At 41.3% G+C, this 22,349-nt stretch overlaps 1 protein-coding gene across 2 annotated transcripts in view; it reads right to left on the bottom strand.

Moving 5' to 3' along the window:
- The window catches only part of bmp1a (bone morphogenetic protein 1a), a 50,743-nt gene that overhangs the window by 8,509 nt on the left and 19,885 nt on the right, over positions 1–22,349 (bottom strand). For both annotated transcript variants that reach the window (XM_044025300.1, XM_044025301.1), the window contains exons 4-13: positions 21,700–21,817; positions 17,991–18,169; positions 16,636–16,741; positions 8,827–8,951; positions 4,378–4,493; positions 4,151–4,253; positions 3,274–3,390; positions 2,525–2,670; positions 1,939–2,134; positions 1,568–1,693 (exon numbers count right to left, since the gene is read on the bottom strand). In XM_044025300.1, coding sequence (XP_043881235.1) covers positions 1,568–1,693; positions 1,939–2,134; positions 2,525–2,670; positions 3,274–3,390; positions 4,151–4,253; positions 4,378–4,493; positions 8,827–8,951; positions 16,636–16,741; positions 17,991–18,169; positions 21,700–21,817 — 1,332 coding nt within the window. The remainder of the gene's footprint in view (positions 1–1,567; positions 1,694–1,938; positions 2,135–2,524; positions 2,671–3,273; positions 3,391–4,150; positions 4,254–4,377; positions 4,494–8,826; positions 8,952–16,635; positions 16,742–17,990; positions 18,170–21,699; positions 21,818–22,349) is intronic.

Genomic DNA, 22,349 nt, shown 5'->3' with positions numbered 1-22,349 from the left:
ATATTATTTTATTTGTTAACATTAAACATTAACTAATTATATAAATACATACAACAAAAAGTTATATAAATATTTTAAAAACGTTTTTCCCAAACATGCATGCTGTGGTTAATTTGTTAGTTAACAGTTAGCATTTAGCATGTTAAATGCTAACCGCTAGCATGTTAGTAAGTATGGTAACTACTGGTTAGCATTAAGGGTGTTGATTGTAGTTAGTATCATGTTGTTTTAATGTTTAATGTTGAAGTCGGCATGCGTTGTATGCTAACTACTAGTTACGAATCTACACAGTATGTTGTTTTACTGTTTTTAGGTTTTAGTTAGTATGCTAACTACTTTTGTAGCTTTAAGTATGTTGATTGTAGTTAGCCTTATGTTGTTTTAATGTTTTTTTTTAAGCAGGTATGTAGTTAGTTAGTGTGCTAGCAAACAATTTGCTTTACAGATGCGGACTGTGGTTAGCATCTGCACACAGCACATAGTTTTAATGTAGTAGTTTTAATTTTTGTATAATGTCACATTCCATTAACACCTCGGAAGTCTGAAGTGGGAGTTGGGAGTGACTTCACATCCACAGAGAATTCGGAAATGAAACATGGAGGATACCTAATCAAATCCTGATCCCGGTGTACATGAGATTACTCTTGAGTTGGAAATCCAAGTGACCTCAGAAATTCTGAATTCTGACTAAAAGCAGATAATCCTGCAATCCAAGTACTATCACTCTCTTTAATACCGTTTATGCAACGTTTAATCGCTAAAATATATAACTTCTTTGAATATTGAATCTATTGTATCCGTTTAAAACCTAATAATAACAACTGCAAATTAATTATGGCTACATATGGTGTATGCACAGATCAAACAAACTCATCAGTGAATGTCTGTGGTCTGTTGAATGTGAATACATAAGGTTAATTCTGAATCATCTAAAATGCAATTTTAAAGTCATTTAATAGGCTCATTTACCCTCAATTTTTATGGCTTGGAATGAACAAATCAGCTGCAACATAAAAAAAAAACAGGTACAGATTTTAATTTTGTGGCTGATGGAAGATAGAGCAGTGTTTATATTGATCAGTCCTGTTAAATAACTCAATAATAAAAAGTAAAGAAAGAAATACATATAGTATATATACTGTATATAAGCTGCAAACACTTTGTAATCAAACTGTCTTTTCAACTTTATCTGAGGTTGCATTCTTTCTTTTGAACATTATTTTCTTTAATTGGTATACTTTCAACAAAAACTAAATACATCTACTGTATAAGGTGAATACTGGTGGATTTCCTCTGCGAACAGTGGTCAACACGTTTTTGCGCAGCTTGTACAAACATAGTAAGTTCATAAACAACAACATGTAATTTAAGATAAATATAATAGTTGAATTGTTGTGACTCAAATCTTTAAATGACAGCACACTCAGCACATGCATCATTGTTTGCATCCTCTCTGGCTTTCTGGAATTACTGTACTTATTGCGCTTGGGTGGCTAAATGTGTTTAGTCCTCGAGGATGTAAATTGCATGGTGAGCAGGGCTGGTAATTCTTTGTCCCTGTACTTACCCTCACAGCTGCGCTTGTCAGCAGCCAGCTCATAGCCAGGGTCACAGGCACACTTGTAGCTGCCTAGTGTGTTGACACAGCGTTGCTCACAGCGACCGTTGTCCGGTTTGGAGCACTCATCCATCTCTGAAAACACAAAGATACATTGGGACCCTTTTAGTTGGCCCCCCTGGCCTGACAGCTTACAAGAAAAACCCTCAATAACAACAGCAGAGGCAGGCAAAGAGGCTGCCAAAGAGCCTGAATGTGCATGTACAAGGTAAGTATTGGAAAGAGAAAATTGAAAAAAGATAAAAGATAATGACACACATGAGAGATTTAGCCGGGAACGTTTGTTCCCTCCTAAAAATTTACGACCCTTGACCCCTCACCTTTAAAGAAGTTGGCAGCAAAGCCGGCCTTGTTGACCGAGCCATCTGAGACAAATTTCATCCACAGGTGGTTGGAGCTGGTTTTAATGTCATCTGGTTTGTCGTAGCCACAGAAGCGGCCCAGCAGTGGGCTGCTTTCAGAGTTCCCATCACGCACCTCCAGATAATCATAGGCACAACTGTCATGTCTCTCAATCTGAAGAAGAAGAAGAAGAAAAGTAGAGGTATTTTTTAGTTTGAGGTGGAAAAACAAGCCAACAAATGTTTTGGATCAATATATTCTTAATTCGAGGTTGGCCTCCTTGGGCAAACCAGAAGACTATGTCCACCTTTATATACCGTCTACAGTGGTGATTGGTGTATAACCGAAAACACAAAGACAAACCCACGAAACAGAAGTGAATTCTACTGCATAAAAACTGGTCATTCAGTTTGACGGGGAAAAAACGTCTAGCCCCTCACACTCTCTCAGTCAGGTCAGATTTTAAGATGACGGATACAGCAAACATCATAAGATAACCAACAACAAGAATCACCCAAGGCTTTAGCTTTGAATAAATAAAGAACAATGGAAATAATGTCTTACCTCAAAGGACTGGAAGGTGAGGCCCACGTGGTAGCCCTGAGCTACAGAGATCTTCCACACGCACACTTTGTTCGGCCTGTAGTCATCGGGGTAGTTGGGGGACTGGATCTGGCCATTGTCCTTCTTCACCTCCCCACCACAGATGGCTGCATGTGACAGTAAAAACAATAAAACACCACTGAGCTCCCTTGATAGCAATTTCATCAGCAATTAATTACAGGGGGGGGAAAAAACCCTACTTGCTCTGATTTACGCAATGTGGATAAACTGTAATGACTCCTCCACCAGCTCTCTCTATCTCTCCCACACACACACACACACACATGCAGGTTTGCTCAGCTATTCTTCTTAGGACATTGCATTGACTTGCATTCAGTGTTATACCTAACCCTAAAACCAGGTCTTAGGCATGATAAAAGCCTTTAAAAGTTGTGGGCATCAGACAAAAAGTCCTCACAAATATAGGTTTGTAAGTTTTCTGGACCTTACTCACACACACACACACACACACACACACACAGAGAGCTTTGCACAGTCTGGAAACAATGGAGCTGAGTGTGAGGGTCGGCCAAAGTCTGATTAATGCAGTGTAAAGTGCTTGACACATCAGCAGTGCATGAGCCAAAAACTGGGGATATTAATGCAACTACTAAGCACATTGTTGGATGTGTGTCTGTCCATCCTCCTTCAGTCAGCTGAGCGACACGCTGGAACAAAGAGAGCAGGAAGATCTTGGAACGAGCGCTTACCCTCATAAACGGCGGAGAAACCTTTTCCCACCCAGTTGCTGCTGCTGCGGAACTCAATCCACAGGCGGCTGTCGGTGGAGATGATTGGCTCTGGCAGCTTATCGCCGCAGAAACGACCTGGATCACAGGTGAAGACACACATGGAAAAAAAAAGAGAACAGGTTGATTATTCTGACACTGTGGCATAGTCCTGGCATTCCTCCACACTGCTCTTTACTTCAGGGGAAACAAAAAAGACTGAAAGGATGAGAACATCTTTATTTTAGCATTTACTGTTTGGTGAAATCATATACTGTTTGTCACAAGGACTGTAAATTGGCAAGAACCACAATATTATATATTGTGATATAGTAGGGCACAATAAGCAAGGAGACATATTGTGATTTTTTTTTTTTTTATTTTCTATGAAAAACCAGAAGGGAAAAAACAGTGTTATATGCATAAACAATATACTGTGGTTCTTGTCTCAACAGAGGAGTTGAAATGGCCTAAAGCCTAAAACTAGTGGTCGGAGGCTTAAATTCAACAGAAAATAACTGAGAAAACCAAGCCTCAAAATATTTTCATATTATATATTGACACAGCACTTCAAATAATCTATACTGTACCACTCCATGAAATACTGCAATATTTCAGTATATCAATATTTTTTTTATTTCTATTTCACATTTCTATCTTTCCATCTTCCTTTTTATCCTGAATTTGCCATGTACTGTTTGAATAAAGCTGCTAAAAGCAAGAGCTAAAAAAAAAAATGTAATTTTATTACAGCAAAAGGAAGATATTTAAATTTCAGACTTTGCTGAACAAATCAAAATACTGTGGTTAATCAAAAGGAAATCAATCAATTGGACAGAACTCTCTAGTTCAAGCTGACCTTTGAGCGGTGCCTTCCTCCAGTATCCATCTCGGATCTCCACATGGTCATACCAGCACAGGTGACTCCTGTACAGATCCATGGAGGTGAAGTTCAGAATGATCTGAAAAAAGAAAGCAGCAGAAACATCAGTATATGCAGTATATAAGTAGCCCGTAGCAGTACTTGTACTTTTTTGTCTCTGAAAGCGTCCCAAAACTGAGGTGGAACTTTCCAGAGGCTCGTACCTTCTCCCCTGGTGTGACTGATATTCTCCAGATGCAGTGCATGTAGGCTGAGTATCCGTTGGGGAAGCCAGGAGAGGAGAAGTTACCGCTGCTGTCCTGTAGACTGTCCCCACATCCTGTGCACACAAAACAAACACTGAGATGTAAGATCTCAATTCGTCAATTAGTCCGTAACAACTGAAGCAGAGAAAGTGAGCCAAGGATGAGCCGATACAGTATTCAGTTATCGGTATTGGGCCAATATTGGGCAAAATCAATCCATGTATGGATTGATTTTGGACCTTCCCTTAAGGTTGGACAATCATTATTGTGAATTTTAAATATACTTTTTCAGTTATGCCACTCACATGAATGTAAACATATCAATGTTAGTAGATGTTCCAGGCTGATGATATTGCAGCTGGGCACAAAAAAATTAGTATAGAGCCTTAAATGCAACAGTGTGAATGCCAACTGCAGTAAAACACCAAAGAACAAGCTCTAAATTCAGACTATAGAGACATTAGCTGTGAAGTCAATCCACCGAAAACTCATTGCAGAGGCAGCGGCAGACGCTTCATGATGGAATTGTAAAAGTGCATGTGAAGTAAAGGGCAACTCTTTTGTGTTCAGAGGCACATCTGCTGATAATATTCACCCACAACCCCTGCAGCCCGCCACCCACCCGTCCTCGCTCCTACTCCAGATGATGATCACACAAAAGAAAAAAGAGAGTGAGAGACACTTTCTCTGAGTATCTTCTGAAAATAAACCTGACCGACTATAAATAAACCAGCTCCTCTGGAGGATGTGATGCATTATGTACGTGATGCCACTGGCAGTGAAAAAAACAAAACAAAAACAGCCTGGCAAAACTAAGTGTGCGAAGATTGATTCCAACACAAAACACAGGCTTGTGGAACAACTGCGGGAGTCTGCAGCCAAGTGGGAGAAAGATGTGTTTAATTAAGACTAAGAGGAAATGACAAAGGTCCATCTTGGGAACTGTGTCGGCATTCATTATTACCTCGGTGTTATCTTTACTTTGGGCTGCGTTTTGCAGGAGTAAGGAAAACAACTCCCCCCGACTGTTTGCGTTTATTGCTTCCCTCGGGGTTTGTGTGTAAGCAATAAAACGAGGAGCCCCAAGCTACGGCTTGTGTGTGTGTGTGTAATAAGGCCTTTGCAAAGGTCTGCCAATACTAAACCATTAACAAGCATTCAGACACACATTGGGGGTGACAAACACTCCCAGGAATGCTACATAAGTGGGAGAATCGTGGCTCTTTAAGAAACTTTTCTTTTTTCCTCCCAAGAACACGTGGAGAGACTTAATACCTCATCCCCTGCAATGTGTGCGCCACATCATCGAGTCTTCCTCACGAGACAAAACACTTTAACAGACACGTACACGGTCCATTTAAGATTAAAATGTCCAGCTCTGCTCTAAAACCACCACCACCAGCCCGTCACTGTGTTTATTCATTGAGCTTTAATGTGAACCTGATGGCTCAACTACTCCGGCCTGACCTACAATTAACTGACGACTGACTATGTCTGGCTTGAGTTAAGTTGAAGATGTTTCACCCATCATCCAACGTGTTTCATTCAGTTCTGACTTACTGGTAAAAATTCAGCCTCTGAAGGTTGGATAGCCGTCTAGAGAGTCATTAAAGCTTAACTAAACCACATTTCAGGTGAAAACCAAGATATATGGGAATCTAGTGATGTTGCTTACTGATCCAGGGCCTTATCTTGACAATGAAGTGTAAGTGTAAGTATTTGAATTACGCATATTGTGTTAAAAATATGTGTCAAGTAGAGTCCTCTTCTGGCCGACCCCCTTTTCATCTGTAATATAAAAACTGGCTGCCGCTTATTCAAAGTCGAGGACAGAGAGAGTGAGGGGACTGAATGGACAAAAAGTCCTCGACATACAACGACCTTTCAGTCATAAAAGTATCAGTGCTGCTGCGACTGAAACAACGCTGTCGCACACAAAAAACGGTAGAAATGACCACAGCCCCTGTGGTTCTCTTTCACCTGTCCTTCCCCACCCCTCAAAATCAGATTGGGGTATTTAGTTACGTTTTAAGTTTAAATAATGCAGGTTGTTCAGCCCCTGTCCCAGTTTCAGATTGTTAGTTTCACCTGAGTTGAGGTGTGAAAGAAGTTCACATCTCATCTAGAGTTCATTTATATTACCTCTACTTCTGTTCTACTTCTTCTATATCTGTTTGGATGGATTCCATAAATAAAGAGGCTATTTGTTAATATTCTGTTAGATTAAGTTTCATTAAGTCACTGTTTGTTTACATTATTGTAGTGCATTCTAAAACGTAATACAAAAGGGCAATGTGCAAGTTGCTCCATTTCCTTACAAATTTGAGAACAATAGTGTACTTCCTTCATAAATAAGGTTTTTCCTTTTCTCTTGTTTTTAACCCTCTTATGACCATCATGACTGGATTTATTTAGATTTTATGGCTGTAGAATTGTCAAAAAATGTTCAGTGAGTGAGTGCTTCAGCCCCTTTCTGTCCCTTTTCCCAAGATTACCATTTACTTTCGATATAGGAATTACGGGACTGAGAACCTGGCGCGGTGAATCTTGGACAGTTGTTCTGCAGAAGTCCAGAGGGCTACAAACAGTCTTGAGAGTTACGGTAATGAGAAATATGCATGCCAAAAGGATTTGGCAGGAACTGTAATTTTTTTCTTGCTTGTACTTTAGTTCCATCAACCTGCCTGAGGACGACAGATGTAAATTAGCCAGCAGATACAATCTGACATGTCAACATGTTGATGTTCACACACATCAGATCCACTGAGCAGACGGCTGTGCTCAAAGCAAACGTCTGTTAGTGATGTGACTTCTCTTCATTTTGGCAGCATCAAATTCTCTCTGTCTTTTTTTTCCGGAGTTCAGAAAAAGTGCCAGGATTACATAACCCTCCTTCATGCATAGCTGTCCAGTTGTATACTGTATGTGTCGTGTTGTGTTGTTTCAGACACAAGCGCTGATTTTCCCAAAAAATATCTTTTTAGTCATTCCCAGCTCTAGAACAGCTGTTCTCTGGGGTCTATCTGGGAAAGAGCGATGACACACTTCCTGACCCGGGCCTGTGTTTACTCTCCAGTTTAGGAGTCTTGGACGCTGTAGCCAAGGAACCAAACCACTTCAACTGTAGATGCTGAGCTATTTCTACACAGAGAGCTGGACGAGCCACGGACCATTCACTCTCTCTCTGTCTCACTGTCTGTCTGTGTCACTCTTTCTCACTCTTTGTTTCTTTGTCTTTCTTTCTTTATCCTCTGATTCTCTTTCTCTCAGTCTGTCTCTTTGTCTCTGTCAAGTTCAAATGTCTCTGTCTCCATCTGCCTCTCGGTGTGTGTACCTGTTGTTCCTCATGTTGGGGGACCTCTGTTGTCACATTATGGGGACTTGACTTCTTTATGGGGACAAAAATCAAGTCCCCATAACGTAAATTACAACATTTTAAGGTGAAGACATGTTTTAAAGTTAGGCTGAGGTTAGGGTTAGGCCAGTAGTAATTATGGTTAAGGTTGGAGTAAAGCCACATCCACGCGGAACCGGCACGAAACGCAAGCAAACTTTTTCTTTGCTCTTTTTTAAAAAAGTTCCCCGTGAAGACACACGGAACCTCCAAAAACTGTTGTACATGAGCCAGGCGCTGTAACGTTACACCAAAAACAGAGAAGACAACCGAGCCAGGGTGAAAGAATAATGTCTGTTTGTATATGTTTACGTTTCATGCCATTTATGTTACGCGTTCTAGTGAAATCTGGCGTCTTTTCAGAGTGACTTTAGTTACTTTTCCTTGACAGTAGTTGGAAACACTGTCTAACAATCTACAAACACAAGACAATGAATGACAGCGCAAGAGAGAGCTGGGAATATGACGTCATCGTTTTCCTAAAGTAGCGTGTTCTTGGTCTACACGGAAACACAAGGCCAGCGTTTTTTTTAAGATTTTTCCACTCTAGGATGCGTTTAAAAAAAATAAAAAAATAATACAGTTTCAGGTCCCTTAAAACGCAGTTTCTGGGTGGACTCTCCGATATTCACCCAAACCTGTTTGTGTGTGGACGGCCCCGGAAATGAATGTAAGACGATGTCCCCTGAAGTCATGGAAACCAGTGTGTGTGTGTGTAACAGAAAGATTGATGATGGACATGTTTTATTGCGTTGTTTATGATGTTGCCTGTTAATTTTTGTTAATAATTTCTATTTATACTTAAAAAATGTCTACATATACAAGTCAGTGACAAAACAAATGGATTTGTGTATATAAAAGATGTGTTAAAAAGTCAAAATCTTTCCTCTCTCTCTCTCTCTGTCCCTCTGACACTGTCTGTCTCTCCCTCTCTCTCTTGGCTGAGTCGCACACACATGTAGAAAATAGTCGGGACAAACCAACAGCAGACAGGATCTGTCATTTGGTCTTACTGGAGCATTTGTAGAGTTTGCGTGCCTGTGCGATATCCCCTTTGCTCAGTCTGGTTCTCTGACCGATGGGCGGCCGCACTCCGTTCACATCGTAGCGTGGCAGGATGGTGTCCAGGAAGATGCCTCTGTAAATAAGAAGGAGAGACTGATTTTAATTTAGCATGAAATCCTGCAAAAAAAAAAAAGACTCAAGGATTAGTGACATACCATGGATCACTGTCAACATTATAATCAACTGTTTCTTAAAGGAGATACAAATACCAGGATGAAAATGAGTACTACCAGACTTCTATACACAATGTAGAAAACACACACATCTGCCAGGGAGAAGGGACATGGGGAGCTCATATTCTGCTGGGATCAGCATTTTAACAACGTAAACACACAGCTTTGCAGAACTCTGATGTATATACATCCGTGTAGTATACACACACATACACACACACACAGGACTTTCTGCTAAATCAACGTCTCATGAATGCTGTCGGTATTTCTTCCAGCTAAATAAGGTAATGAAGACATAAAGAGACCGCTCGTAAAAGTCCTGGCACCGGTTTAACGGGACCATATGAGGCCTTCTACCTGCTGTGGACCTCCACATGAGCTCGCACCTCCATGCAGACGCACGACTACGATCGTTAAAAAAAAAGATAGAAAAACTTTAACTGCAAGTTCTGTCGTAAAAATGTTTGGTCATTAGACCAAAATCACAAACACCTCATCTCTGAATAACAGTCTTAATCTCTTACTGATCAGGACGTGGTTGACAAAATCAACCCACTCATCAATTTCTAACGTATGTCTTTATTGCACACAATAAAGAAAAGCGAGTATATATGTATAGACTACACTGAAAACTAAAAACACAACACACTTAAAATAGTAGTGATACATGGGATTTTTGAACAGCATCGGATTCAACATTTATATTCAGTCATTTTGACCAGTATTCTACTGATGGTAAGTGAACTGGGTATGATGTAGAGTTAAAATAACGAAGAATGAAAAGAGAACTTCTTAAACGACTATGGTGAATGGTTCCTAAATTAAAAGTAGATGGACAAATAAAACTAATGTTGTTTGAAAAAAAAAAGAAAAAGTGTGGGATTTAGTTTTCCTGATAAAAGGGAGTTTGTTCCTCTCCGCTGACGCACAGTGTCTGCTCACTGTGTGAACTCTTGTGATTTATCTGGAATATTGTGAGGTCTCTGTTTGACTTAATGCTTTGACCTCTTTGAGATCCACTTTCCTGTTAAACTGCAACAGATGGACAGTTGCAGTCACTTTTTACTCTGTTCCTATGATGTCGGGGGTCAAACGGTCCGTTTCTGAGGTTAACACTGCCGTCATTCTTCCCATAAACACACAGGTCTGCGCAGCTATGCTTCTTAGGACACCGCATTGACTTCCATTCATTTGGACAGACTAAACAAAGCCTAATCTCTAACCCTAACCGCAACCACAACTTAAATCTCAACTAGTTCCTCAGAAAGGAGGTTCTTTCTCATAAGGACCAGGTTTTGGTCTCCATGAAGACTACCAGTGCTAACAAGATCAAAGTTTATGCCAGAAAAGATCCTAAAGAGGTAAGAAATAAAAGTATACACACACACACACACACGTCTGCCCTACAGATGGGCCTAAAACTAAAAGTCAATTGCATAATCTGTGTAGGACTGTGAACAAAAGCAGCATGTATTTTTGCATTTCAAAGTGAACACTATAATAACTGATCAGGTAAATCCTCCACAAAGCTTTAAATTATAAACAAAAAGCACAGCAGAACAGTTTGTTTTTTTTCCCCTCACACGGCTGCCTCACTTGACACTTCGCTAGTTTATCGTCTCCATTTTTCTCTAAGTGCTGGCGAGCAACGGCCGCCTGGCTCCGCGGTCGTTCCCATGGTGACATGCCCATCAACAGCAGGCATGTGCAAACAGAGCAGCCTGAGCTAACAGTGTAGACTCTGCCGGTCGGTCGGTCTATCTGTCTGTCTGTCCGAGCGTCCCGTATGCTGGATGTCCAGTGAAAAACGCCACTCCTCTTGGTGTCACAACAGACAAAGGGCCCACTGGCAGGTCTCTATTTGAGTTGGCACTGCTCCATGCACCCGTCCCGAAAAATATCTCTACAGTGAAGGGGTAGGGGTGGTGGGGGGCGCAGGCCGAGAGTGGTGGGACGGATAACACACCCCGGACAAAAAAGCGCAGGGGGATCAGTGCTGCTTTCCCCCCCAGGAGACACCAGCAAAACATCAAGACAGGCCATGAAATCTTCTGAACAACACCCGCTCCAAAGGCCGCGGCTTCCCACGGTGATTTACTGTAAAACATCCAGCAAACACACGGGCTCAGAATGGGATAACAAAGACAGACACTGGCACAGGTGAGCCAGCCAATCAGCTCTCAAGAAAGAAAGTGTTTGGGATGACTCGTGAAAGGCTAACAGGAGCCTCTTGTCTGCTCATACAGCTCTGTGAAACATTCCCCAGCACAGGCAGCCATTCCTCTCTCATGTCCAAACAGTCTTATTGATCAACACAGTTCCACGAAGCAGAGTCGGACTTGGAGTGAATAAAATCGACATAAACAAGCTTCAGGGTTGGGCAGCAGCATTGTGCGACATGCTGTAATGGATACGACACATTCAGAAGAACTTCAGCATGAGTTCAAATCACCTCTTGTGTCTTTAATGGCCCTTAATGTGTAACATTTAAAGGGTTTATTGACAGAAATTGAACATATTCCCCATTCGTATGTTTATATAAATGAATAGTCACTCTGAAATACAATGGGATTGGTTTTTATAGCCTTAGAAGATGCATTTGGATACCATTAAAATAGCTATGTAGCTGTAGTATACAAATAGTACCATTATATCACCCAAATCGGTCTCCTCCTAACACAAACACACCTTTATAGAAACGTATTTAATTGCTGAATGTGACCAAATAAAGATCACAAATCGCTAATACAGATCAAGACTAAAAGTAGAAATAATAAACACAAGTGACAGGCACATAATGGAATTAGTCAGAAGGCGCAAAAGACTAAAATGGGCTATGAAGGGCTGCCAAATTTGGGAAAATGTCTCCCTTGAGCCTCTAAGTGTATATTTTACTTCCTCAAGCTTAAGAAAAACACGACTTCTTTAAGCCACCGGGATGAAGAGGGAATCCAGTGTAGCAGTAAAGTGTGTCTGGCTATATGAGACTTAAATGCAAGTAGTTGTTTTTGTTTGCCAAAAACTAGAATAAGCCTTTAATATGTACTTTGGGCAAGGGCCGTGCCTTACGGAGGCCGTCATCTTGTACCACCATGTTTCTACAGCAGCTTGTCTAGAGAAGCCTACGACACAAATACACAGCTCTGCCCATATGATGTCACTTGTTCTTTCACACTGGACTTTTAACGCCCTGTGATGGACTGGCGACCTGTCTGGGGTGAAAGTACTGGGGTTATACAATATGAGATAAAATCAATCCTCGAAAACAGTGTTCCCCAAACTTTTTAAATGGGTACCCAATGAATCAAAATATAAATCATGAAAATAATCATAGAGTTTGATTTTACTGGAATATCGCATCTAGTTTTTTGTTTGTTTGTTTTTTTTGCATTCAGCTTGTCCCTCTTGAGAGGTTGACACACACTTGATTTGGCAGAGATTTTTACACCGGACACCCTTCCTGACACAACCCACCCATTTACCCAGGCTTGGGGACCAACACTAGGAGTACACTGGATGTAGCCCTCGTGGCTGGGGTCAATCTAGAGTGTCCACTTAACAATGAGCAATGAGGATTGCTCAGGGGTACCCCAGTCCTTGAACCAATGGGGACTCGCAGCGGCAAACCCTCCGGCCACAAGCCAAGTCCCCTCTCCACTTGGCCATGGGCTGCTCATCTATAACACCCAGTATTATACTGAATAAGTTGACCAGACATTTGCAAGACATACACATATAGAGGTATATTTAAAAATGACTCACAACTTCATTTCACAAGATTCTACTCTCTGTGACTCACGACTAAAATATAGGTTAAGTATATAAAATAAACCTTTGGTGAAAGGCTGGAAAACATTCTGCAAATGTATTAACTTGTCAATTCAAAAAAAAAAGTGCCCCACTCGCTTCAATGGGTCCAGACCCGGTCTCGAATTCTACTAATAAATGTACACCATTCCTGCTGCAGTACTGTGTGCAGCGTTTTCCTGACCTAAAGTTTGGATGCAGTCAGAGAGGCATTTCTGAGCGCTGGCCTACACCCAGCCACAGCCTCTTTTCAGACAAAGATTCCCTCTCTGCTTCCCAGAATCTGTTTGCTGCATGGAAGAGGCCCATACACCGAGAGAGAGAGACACAGAGCACACAGGAGAGCTGGTGCTCTGGATTAAAAAAAAAAATCTATATACAGCTGGCATAGATGGCTAAGAACAAAAGAACATGGAGCAGCTGGTTCTCATATCAGACTGAGGCTGTAATGATGAGAGTCTGGGCTCACTTGTTTTATTTTGCTCTTACTTACGTGTGCCTAGAGATCACATTACACCCACTCTGACTTGCTGTATGGGTACAACTCCCAGCAACGCATGGCTGGGAGTGACTGTTCCCGCAGCTGTCCGAGTGATTACAACCCCTGTTGTTTATCTATGAAGCAGACACAAGAACAAAATGTAGTTTTATAACTTATACTTATTCTAATTTATTTATTGTAAGTTATGGAGAGGTTGTCAAGAAGCCACTTCGCATTGAGGGATGCAGTGACGCTGAATCTGAACCCATTTCCCCCAAGAGATCTATTCTGGTTCTGCAGTTCCCCAGCTGCTAAATAACTCTCTAATTAACAACTTCCTAAGATGTCTGGAGTATGAGCCCAGACAGATTGGTATCTAATTGTCCGTGGTCTTTTTCTAGTACATTTTTTTTTCTTCTTCTTCTTCTCTGGTGCCACAAAACTCCCGTGTGCTGCTGAATGACAGCAAAACATCTGGCAGAGCTTCCTGTAGCGTCCAATAGCGAGGAAATAATGAGGTCAGCTGGTGACAAAGTCAAGAGTCATTTTCAGCGTGACACATCTGCACTTCTGCTTCTACTAACAGGTGTCCATCTATGGGACGCACATATTCCCAGCATTAAACACGCTCAATTACACACTACATTTGGTTTCCAAAGGGCCTCCAGAGAGTTTAGACATTTTACACGATTGTGCAAAAGATGTAGGACTGAGTCAAACGCTGTGATTCCATCATCGTACAGTTTGGTCCAGGGTTGAAATGGTAAAGCCCTGAGTCAGGCTTGCATTCTGACAAAAAAACAGTATCTTTACTTGTTAGGCGGAGTGTGGGCTGTGCCTGATCTGACCAAACTGTACCATTTTACTCAGTACTCTCAGGGAAGGGAATGGAACACTTGGGGCTGGTACTAGTATTTTGGTACTATTGCTAATGGAAACGTTGGTTTCAATGAAAATGAGCTCCGCGCATTATCTCGAGCAAATATCTACGATTATAGTCTTCTTCACGGTCCCTTTTAGCCAAAACAAGAGTGCGCCACCAACTGGACTGGAAAGTGTTGTACTACAGGGAGCATTCCCAAGTTAGCTACCATGTTCCATGTACCAAAAATATCCAATTCTTTAAGCTAACAGAGCATAAGTTCTGCCTCCTGGTCAGTACAAAACATTCCTGGTATTAGCCAGGGGTGGAAATTGGTGCATGCACAACTTGAATCAATTGGCAAATATGGTCCGCAGAGTTCTGCTACGTAATCCACCCTTTTTCCGCAGTGGTCTGTGCGGACCCTATCCATTTTTGATGCGCTAACCAAGAGACCATTCTGGGGTTTGTCAACCTGTGCCCTGTGTTCATACATGAGGATGTGATAAGAATCGTAGGTACAAAAACCTTTAGATATGGCCATGTGGATCCAGTCCGTCTGTCAAATTTGAGTCACGTTTTCGCACTCTTACATTAACAATTCAAGCCAGTCGTTTTTGTGGATACAGTAATATAAAATGTTGTTCCCTCTATTGGATTATATTTTAGCCATTGCAGCCATGTTGTGGCTGTTGGACACACTGATTTTCCCAGAATTGCTCTTTAAGAGAGTAGAAGCTTTTTTGTCTTTTTCAATACTGGATTACATGGGTCCTGTATTTTTTAGTTGTTCATACACATTTATATTATATAGATATATATACATGTAGATATATGGGGTGCTCAATTTCTGACCATATGCAGGTGATTAGTAAGGGCTGACCTGAATTATGCCTGAAGCAGAGAAGACATTTTCTTAAAACACCTGGATGCTGTGAAGGTGATAAAAAGCTTTGGAGCGCACACACCTCAGGAATTAATCAACCAAGTCCCTGCAGTAATCAAAGCCTCTTCAAAGAAGCTTTAGCAGCATAATGAGGTGGTTCATGGTCTGAAAGTACAACTTTTACAAGAAGCTTTTCACACAGCCTTGAAAGTAGTGCACAGAAATGTTGTTGTGAGGAAGCGCGGCTGCTGTTGCTGGTCTTGCTCAGCTCCAGGACCGATGCTGATTTACTGGGACTGCTGCAAAAAAAAAGCCCAGCAGGACTCGAGGAGAGGAGCCTTAATTTGAACAGGCTGTGGGAAGGAGCTGGCATTCTCCAGACAAACACTTTCACTATAGCTACAAAGGCTTGGCATTCATTTGAAAGAAAGAAAAAAATAAATATCAAATAATCTCATTTTTTAAAGCACAGCTAAGAGCAAAACCACAACAAGATTAGAAAATGTAAATTCTTAAAGAATACTGTTTTACATGCCAGAGCAGATAAAAGCTACAGTATGAAGCAATAACTTTCAGCTCGTCATGAAGAAGAAGACAGATTTACACTGATACACTCCAGATCCTTAAGGACAGAGCTAAATGGAACGAAACATGTAAGACTTTAGTTGCCACATGCACTAAATGGATTATTATTGACCCCCTGATTGTTCTGATCATGTTCCAATTAATCGTTGAAACAGTGGTTATGTGGAAATAGCAAAGTCTGCAGTTCATTTCTTAAATTTTTTGTCTGCTTTATCTTCTACACAAATTAAAAAACAAAAACCCCCAGCTCATTTCAGTTTAGAATCCTTGCAGTGGCATAGAGAGTGGTCAATGTTTCGACAGTGGCGTGTGTTGAAGCTTCATTACATTTTATATCCAGTTAATATTGAACTGAAATTGGATTGTAAATCAAATCACAATTGCAAAAACCAGTCCAAAGACCATAAACATCTATTGTCCCTGATTGGTTCAGCCCTTGTTATCGTCCAATAACTGTATAAGCAATTTAATCTTACAATTAACGTCCTACATACCATACGTTATTGCTCGTTCCAGCTCTCTGAAGCCTCAGGCCCCTCTGACGGTTAGATAAATGAGCTTTTGTGGGAGCTAATAAACACCCACTTCATCCCAAGACACCAGTTTTCTTTCTTTAAATCTCAACTATAAAGAAAACCCTTCTGAGCCAAGACAGACATTGGAACACTGAGGTCTTGTCCTCGGGCTACATGTTTATTTCCAAGTGATTTATTATTCAGGAGAATTAACTTTTCATTCTTTCCCCCTCCTTAAAGGTCTGGCAATCACACCAGCTTTACTGAGCAGCATATCATGGACACCTGGTACGCTGCAGGATCTATACAGTCGTAAAACACTATCAACTGCAAAGATGGAAAACAAGAGGATGGGTGAAAAGGTTACAACAGAGTGAGAGAGCAGCTCGGCCGACCTTGATCTAAGGCCAGTTTTCGGGTCTGGGGTGGAATGTGGTTTGGCTCCTACCTGGAGAATGTATTCCTGGCATAGTGCATGATACTGTCAAAGTCATAGACCTCTCCCAAAGAGTCCACCTCCCCTGGTTCCATCTTCAAGAAGTTATACTCCTGTCCTGTGAAAGGGAAAAAGGGGAAAAAGCTGAGATATGAAGCTGAGTCACACTGTGAACCATTATGTGTGTACGTCAGAGCCTAAAAACATGACCAAACACTCCAAATCTCCATCATTGCACTCACATATCACACAGTCATTTCTTCATTGGGCCATTAGCCATTCCAATAAAAATTTAAATATATTGTTTACCTTTTCACACAATTTCAAAATCACACTATTAAGTAGAGCTGAACAATTAATAGAAATGGTCAAAATCGCAATACGGTCTACTGCAATTTTCAATATTAATTGAAGCCAAAATATGTGTCAGAACACCATTTTACATTAAATATCATCCCGGCCGAGTAACATTTATCCAAAAAGATGAAGAAACCATTCATCATTGTATTTTTTAAACTTCTTTATGAAAAGAAATATAGTGAACCTTTATTTTATCAATACTGAAGAAAACTGTATCTCAATATATACAGTATTTATATTGTGGCCTCTTTCTATATTGATATAGTGTTCAGTGGCCTTTGACGCAATATAAGTCATTTTTGTTTCTATTTATTTGTGTTCAATTGTTACTTTTACCCATGTTTTATGTCTTTCAAGTTATTTTAGATGTATTTTATTGCCTCGTGTGAGCTTTTATGTCTCACATGTATTATTCTGTACAGCATTTTGGTCCACTGCGGTTGTTTTAAAGTGCTTTACAAATAAAGTTCGATTGGATTGGATAGTTTTCAAAGAGTCGGGTGTGGAATTACAAGCGTCTGTGTTTTGGTAATGGGACGACCTACATTCAGTGATCTAACGTTTTACCGACACTGAATCTGTTGCTTTCGTTTCGGTCTGTTTTAGATCAAGCACAACAAAATAACCTCTTGTTTTTGTGTTTGTCGATGTCTGCACTCAGCACTGCCCTCTAGAGGAAGAGGTACGAAATGTCCATACCAATGCAAAAGACGTGTGGAGGTATGTAGGGTTGTGATGGAGAATGTTTACGACAGACTTTTTAACTTCACTTCACAAATTGACAAACTACAACTGACAAAAATGAACCACCTGTGTAAGTTCATGACATGAGCTGCCAAAATTCAATTTTCACTTGTCACGATTCTTGAGTCTGTGGGTAGAAGATCATGAGTGTTTACCCCCACTGGTGTTTTGTGTTATTACAATCTTAGTCTGCTCTCTGTGTGTGTACAGAAGAGACGTTTTTCTCTCTAACATTATTGCTTGGCGTTCTCGTGTTCTCGTACCTGGCTGAATGTTGTCCCTGATGATGCTGACATGTTCGTCTCGATCGGGCCGCGTGTGTTCGTGCCAGAAGCCGATCACGTGACCCAACTCGTGCACCACAATGCCAAACTTGTCACAGTTCTTCCCAATGGATATGGCCTGTGGGCCCCCTCCACGGCGACCCACATAGGAGCAGCACCTGTGAGGACACGCAGACAGAGAGAGGCAGTGTTACTGAGGCCAGCACATGGTGACTGGACTTAATGTTTTCATACATTAAAAAAAGACGCTAGTGGAAACTGCAGAGGGAGACACAGAAAGCCATGTTTCCAAGTTAGGAAGAATATGTCTCCTATACCTAGGGTTCTCAAACTGTGGTATGGGTGCCACCAATGGAACACAACCTTCCTCTGATGGTACCTGGATGGAAATTATAAATACTGTTCTACTGTATATAACAGGGTACATGATCGGAGAAGTTACAGGGCACTTCCTGATTTGTGGCAAATGGTAGAAAACCGCCAAAATGATGACGGTTGCCAAGGTCTTGCCAATCGCCATGATGGACAGCAAATTCAAAATGGCTGAATTCCTGTTGAGTTGAGGCCATAGTCCCAATAGACTTTTTTGTTCTCCTTGGGCTGTGACATGTTTCCACCAAGATTCTTGAAATTTGGTGCAACTTGGTTTTAGGGGTGCTACTGAGCCATTTTGCACTTTTACTACCAGTTCCAATTTGTCAGCCTATTGTCGCCCATTTTCACCAACATCTAGAACCTCATAAATGTGATCCTTTCGGGAAGAAAAAAAAAATCCAGGAATTCCAATAGGTCCTTGCACTACTGTGTGAGGGCAAATCATAAAAATGAAAGTGAGGAAAAGGAGGATGATAAGAGAACATGTTATATCTGCCTCTTGGGAAAAGTCTGTAGCTGACTTTGTTCAGTCTCTTTACACCACTGTGTTTTTAACGCTGGTGATAATGTTGTTACTTCAAGAGCTCATTATTTTCTCAGGTGGTACTTGGTGTAAAACGTTTGAGGAAAAACTGGTCTATACGTTTAAACATTCTCTGTGTGTACAGTCTATAAAGAAGAAGCTTGTGATGGGAATGACATCACTTCAACAACCTCAGCTCTGTTTGCACTGACCCGTCATCCACACTTACAGCAGTAACATTCATTCATCCATCTGCCAATGCAAATGCTGCGAGTGACGGTGAGAGCTGGCGGACCGACGGCAGCGCTCCATCTCAGCGTGACATGAAAGGCTCAGTGTGGGAGTCTGCAGGACGGGCACACACATCACGGCCCTGTGGCCCAGACGGCCGCTCTCTAATTACTGCCGGCCCAGCCAGAGCTCTCCCGAGACACGCCTTGAACTTTGCACAGGACAGATGGGGGCTTGCTGAATATGCAGCAGAGTTGAGCGTTCCCACTGCTAACCACTGCCGCCCGCGTGGATAATGTCATCCCTGTTGCTCCAGAGGGCAGCTACCGGGCTAAAAATGGCTGCCAGCCTTTGGCTGGAACAACTCTGCGTTTCATGAGCTGCATCCGCTTTTGGTGAAAGCTGTTTATCCTAAATGATAAGTATCAGTGGAAGAAGTGCATTGTGAGTAATGACTTAATGCTTCCAGTTTGTGGTCTAAATCTGGTTAAAACATGGGAACTCTTGGGGCATTTTAGGTTTGTGAGACCCCCGGGATCCTCTCTAATACCTCTCCTAACATCCCTGCCCTCGTTTTCACAATGTCACAAATTAATAGGTTGTGCTGGTTTATGTTCCCACTGTGGCAGCAAAGGGTTTTAATTAAAAAAAATATTTCATCCATTATTAAATAAGAGTCCTGCACGTTCAAACAGGTTGTCAGTCGTCGCTTAGCAACTACGAGAGCCACAAACAGCACAGCAGAACTGCTGAGTGGACAATGAGAATAACTCCGGTGCAGTAAACCGGGGGATGGAGAGTTGTGTGGACGTCTGTCCCACGAGTGCAGTTCAGCTGGACACCATCTATGCCACAGACGAGTCAGTGATGACGAGACACAGGAAACATTTGAAACACGAGACACTAAATGTCAAAAACACCCAAACATGTTTAATCCTGAGTTTAAATCGGATCTTGATGACTGGGAATGTGTTTAATCAGCTTTCACTCCAGGGTGAAATTACTGCAGTGCATGGGGTTTTGGGTTAGCATGCCAATTACTTAGTTGCCAATTTTGGTAGTGATGAAAATGTCTGTCATTTCCGGCGTAATGCTAACGCACACACTCATTTTACGGACATTAGCAAAGCCATTAGCCAACGATGTTTTTTGTTTAATCTTACTTAATTTTATTTTTATTAGCAACTTAAAATTGCTCACTGGCCGTTGAGTTTGAACTGATGTAAAATATAGCAAACAAAATTACACTTCCACAGCGCCATTTAATTGGAATACTGTTTTTTTTCCCCGTATAGGAACACTACACTCAATCGATTTACTAAATGAAGTGTATCCACCTCCACTACCCTAGGTGGCGATATGTATTGACCTTTAACAGACAAAACCTTTAGCTGGTGGCTAGTTGTTAGCATGTCGAGCACCAGCCTGTCTTTCTATCAATTAACTCTTTCTATCTATTAACTCAAAAAAATATTGAAAAATAATATATAATTTCAGTCTCCTCTTCAGTCAAAAAATGCAGCAATCTTCTTCTTCTTCTTGGCTTCTTCTAGCCTGAGTGAACGCGGTCAAATCTGCCAGCGATGTGATTTTCGCTATGTCGTCACAACTGGCAAGGACGTCATTTTTGACCAACTACAGAATCTCTGAAAAAAAAGGTAACCAATCAGAAACAGGTTTTCTACCCTGAAGCGCTCGATGTGGGTTAATATGAGGACAGAGAATACGTCCAACTAGAAATTACTAGAAAACTACAACAAGCACGTTTGTTGACACGTTTTCCCTGAGGTGGGAACTGTGGAACAGGTACAGGACACTTAGGACAGGTTGGGTCCAATTTAACATATTCTTACTATAGTGATTTCCCTCACAACCACATTATCTAGGTGTGATATTTGGATTTTAGTCCGAAATTTAGTACAATTTCAGTCGGACTCACATGCCTGCGTATGTGAGTCGGACAAAGACAATAGTTTGATTAATTGATTATTAACTATTTTGATAATTGGTTTGGGGGCTTTTCTTTAATTGTGCTCCATGTCTTTCTATGCTCCATGTGACAAAGAAATCATTAAACCACTGATCCAAGTCTTTCAACATTTACTCGATTAATCGAGGACATAATCAACAGATGAATCAATTGTGACAATAATCTAAAAGACAATAAATACTGACTGAGAATAGCTTCAGTGCAGTGCAGTAAATGGGAGGATGTAGAGTTGCGTGTGTAAGTCTGTCCCTCGGGTGCAGTACTGCTGTGAACCATATATGACACAAACCAGTGATGATGATGATGATGATGATGATGAGGCACAGGAAACATTGAAACACTGAGCGTCTGACTCGTACATGACTGGTCTGCGGCTGAAACAACAGCTCACACAGACAGAGACTGTGAGAACAGAGAGGACGAACAAAGGGGGAAGGCTGCCGAGAAGGGAGGGAAGGAAAGAGAACTCACTAAGGAGCTAAATAATTAGCTGTCAATAATGAAGGCTCAGCAGAGGGTGACCATTGTTCAGATCCTTCACGTGGGAGCTAAAAACCCCACTGACTCACCCACATGGTCTGTAGGTGAAGACAATATAGCTCTCCTCCTGTGTCCTCTCGATAAAGGTCACACAGGTGTGCTTCTCCCAGTGCCGCATGGCTTGGCGGAATATAGCCCGCTGACTGCCTGAATAGAATGAACAGAGACAGAGAGATCAGTGGAGCCAAAACACACACACACACACACACACACACACAGCTACACAGTTACACACACACACATGCATTGACTTTCATTCATTTGGACAGCCTACACAAAGTGTAATCTATAAACAGTTAAACCCTAACCTTAACCTAACCGCAATTTAAATCTCCAGTTCCTCAGACATGAGGTTCTGCCTCATTAGAACCAGGTTTTAGTCTCCATGAGGACTACTGGTCCTGACAAAAAAGGTCCTAAAAAGGTAACAAATACAAGTGCACACAAACAACTTGTTTATGTCTTTATGAGGACACATCATAGACATGATGCATTTCCTAGCCCCTTGCCCTTACCTTAACCATCACAACTAAATGCCTAACCATTACCCCACCCCTAAAACCAGGTCTTAACCCTGAAAAATAAAGATAAAATGTTCTCACTTTGCCAAAATTTTTACATTTTTTTAGTCCTCACAAAGCCACAAATACAAGAATACACACACGTTAGAAAGAAAACA

This window comes from Solea senegalensis, linkage group LG5, assembly GCF_019176455.1.
Source record: "Solea senegalensis isolate Sse05_10M linkage group LG5, IFAPA_SoseM_1, whole genome shotgun sequence".
NCBI classification, from domain to species: Eukaryota; Metazoa; Chordata; class Actinopteri; order Pleuronectiformes; family Soleidae; genus Solea; species Solea senegalensis.
Note: the sequence above shows the minus strand (reverse complement) of the source record. Positions and strands in the feature narration are given on the sequence as shown.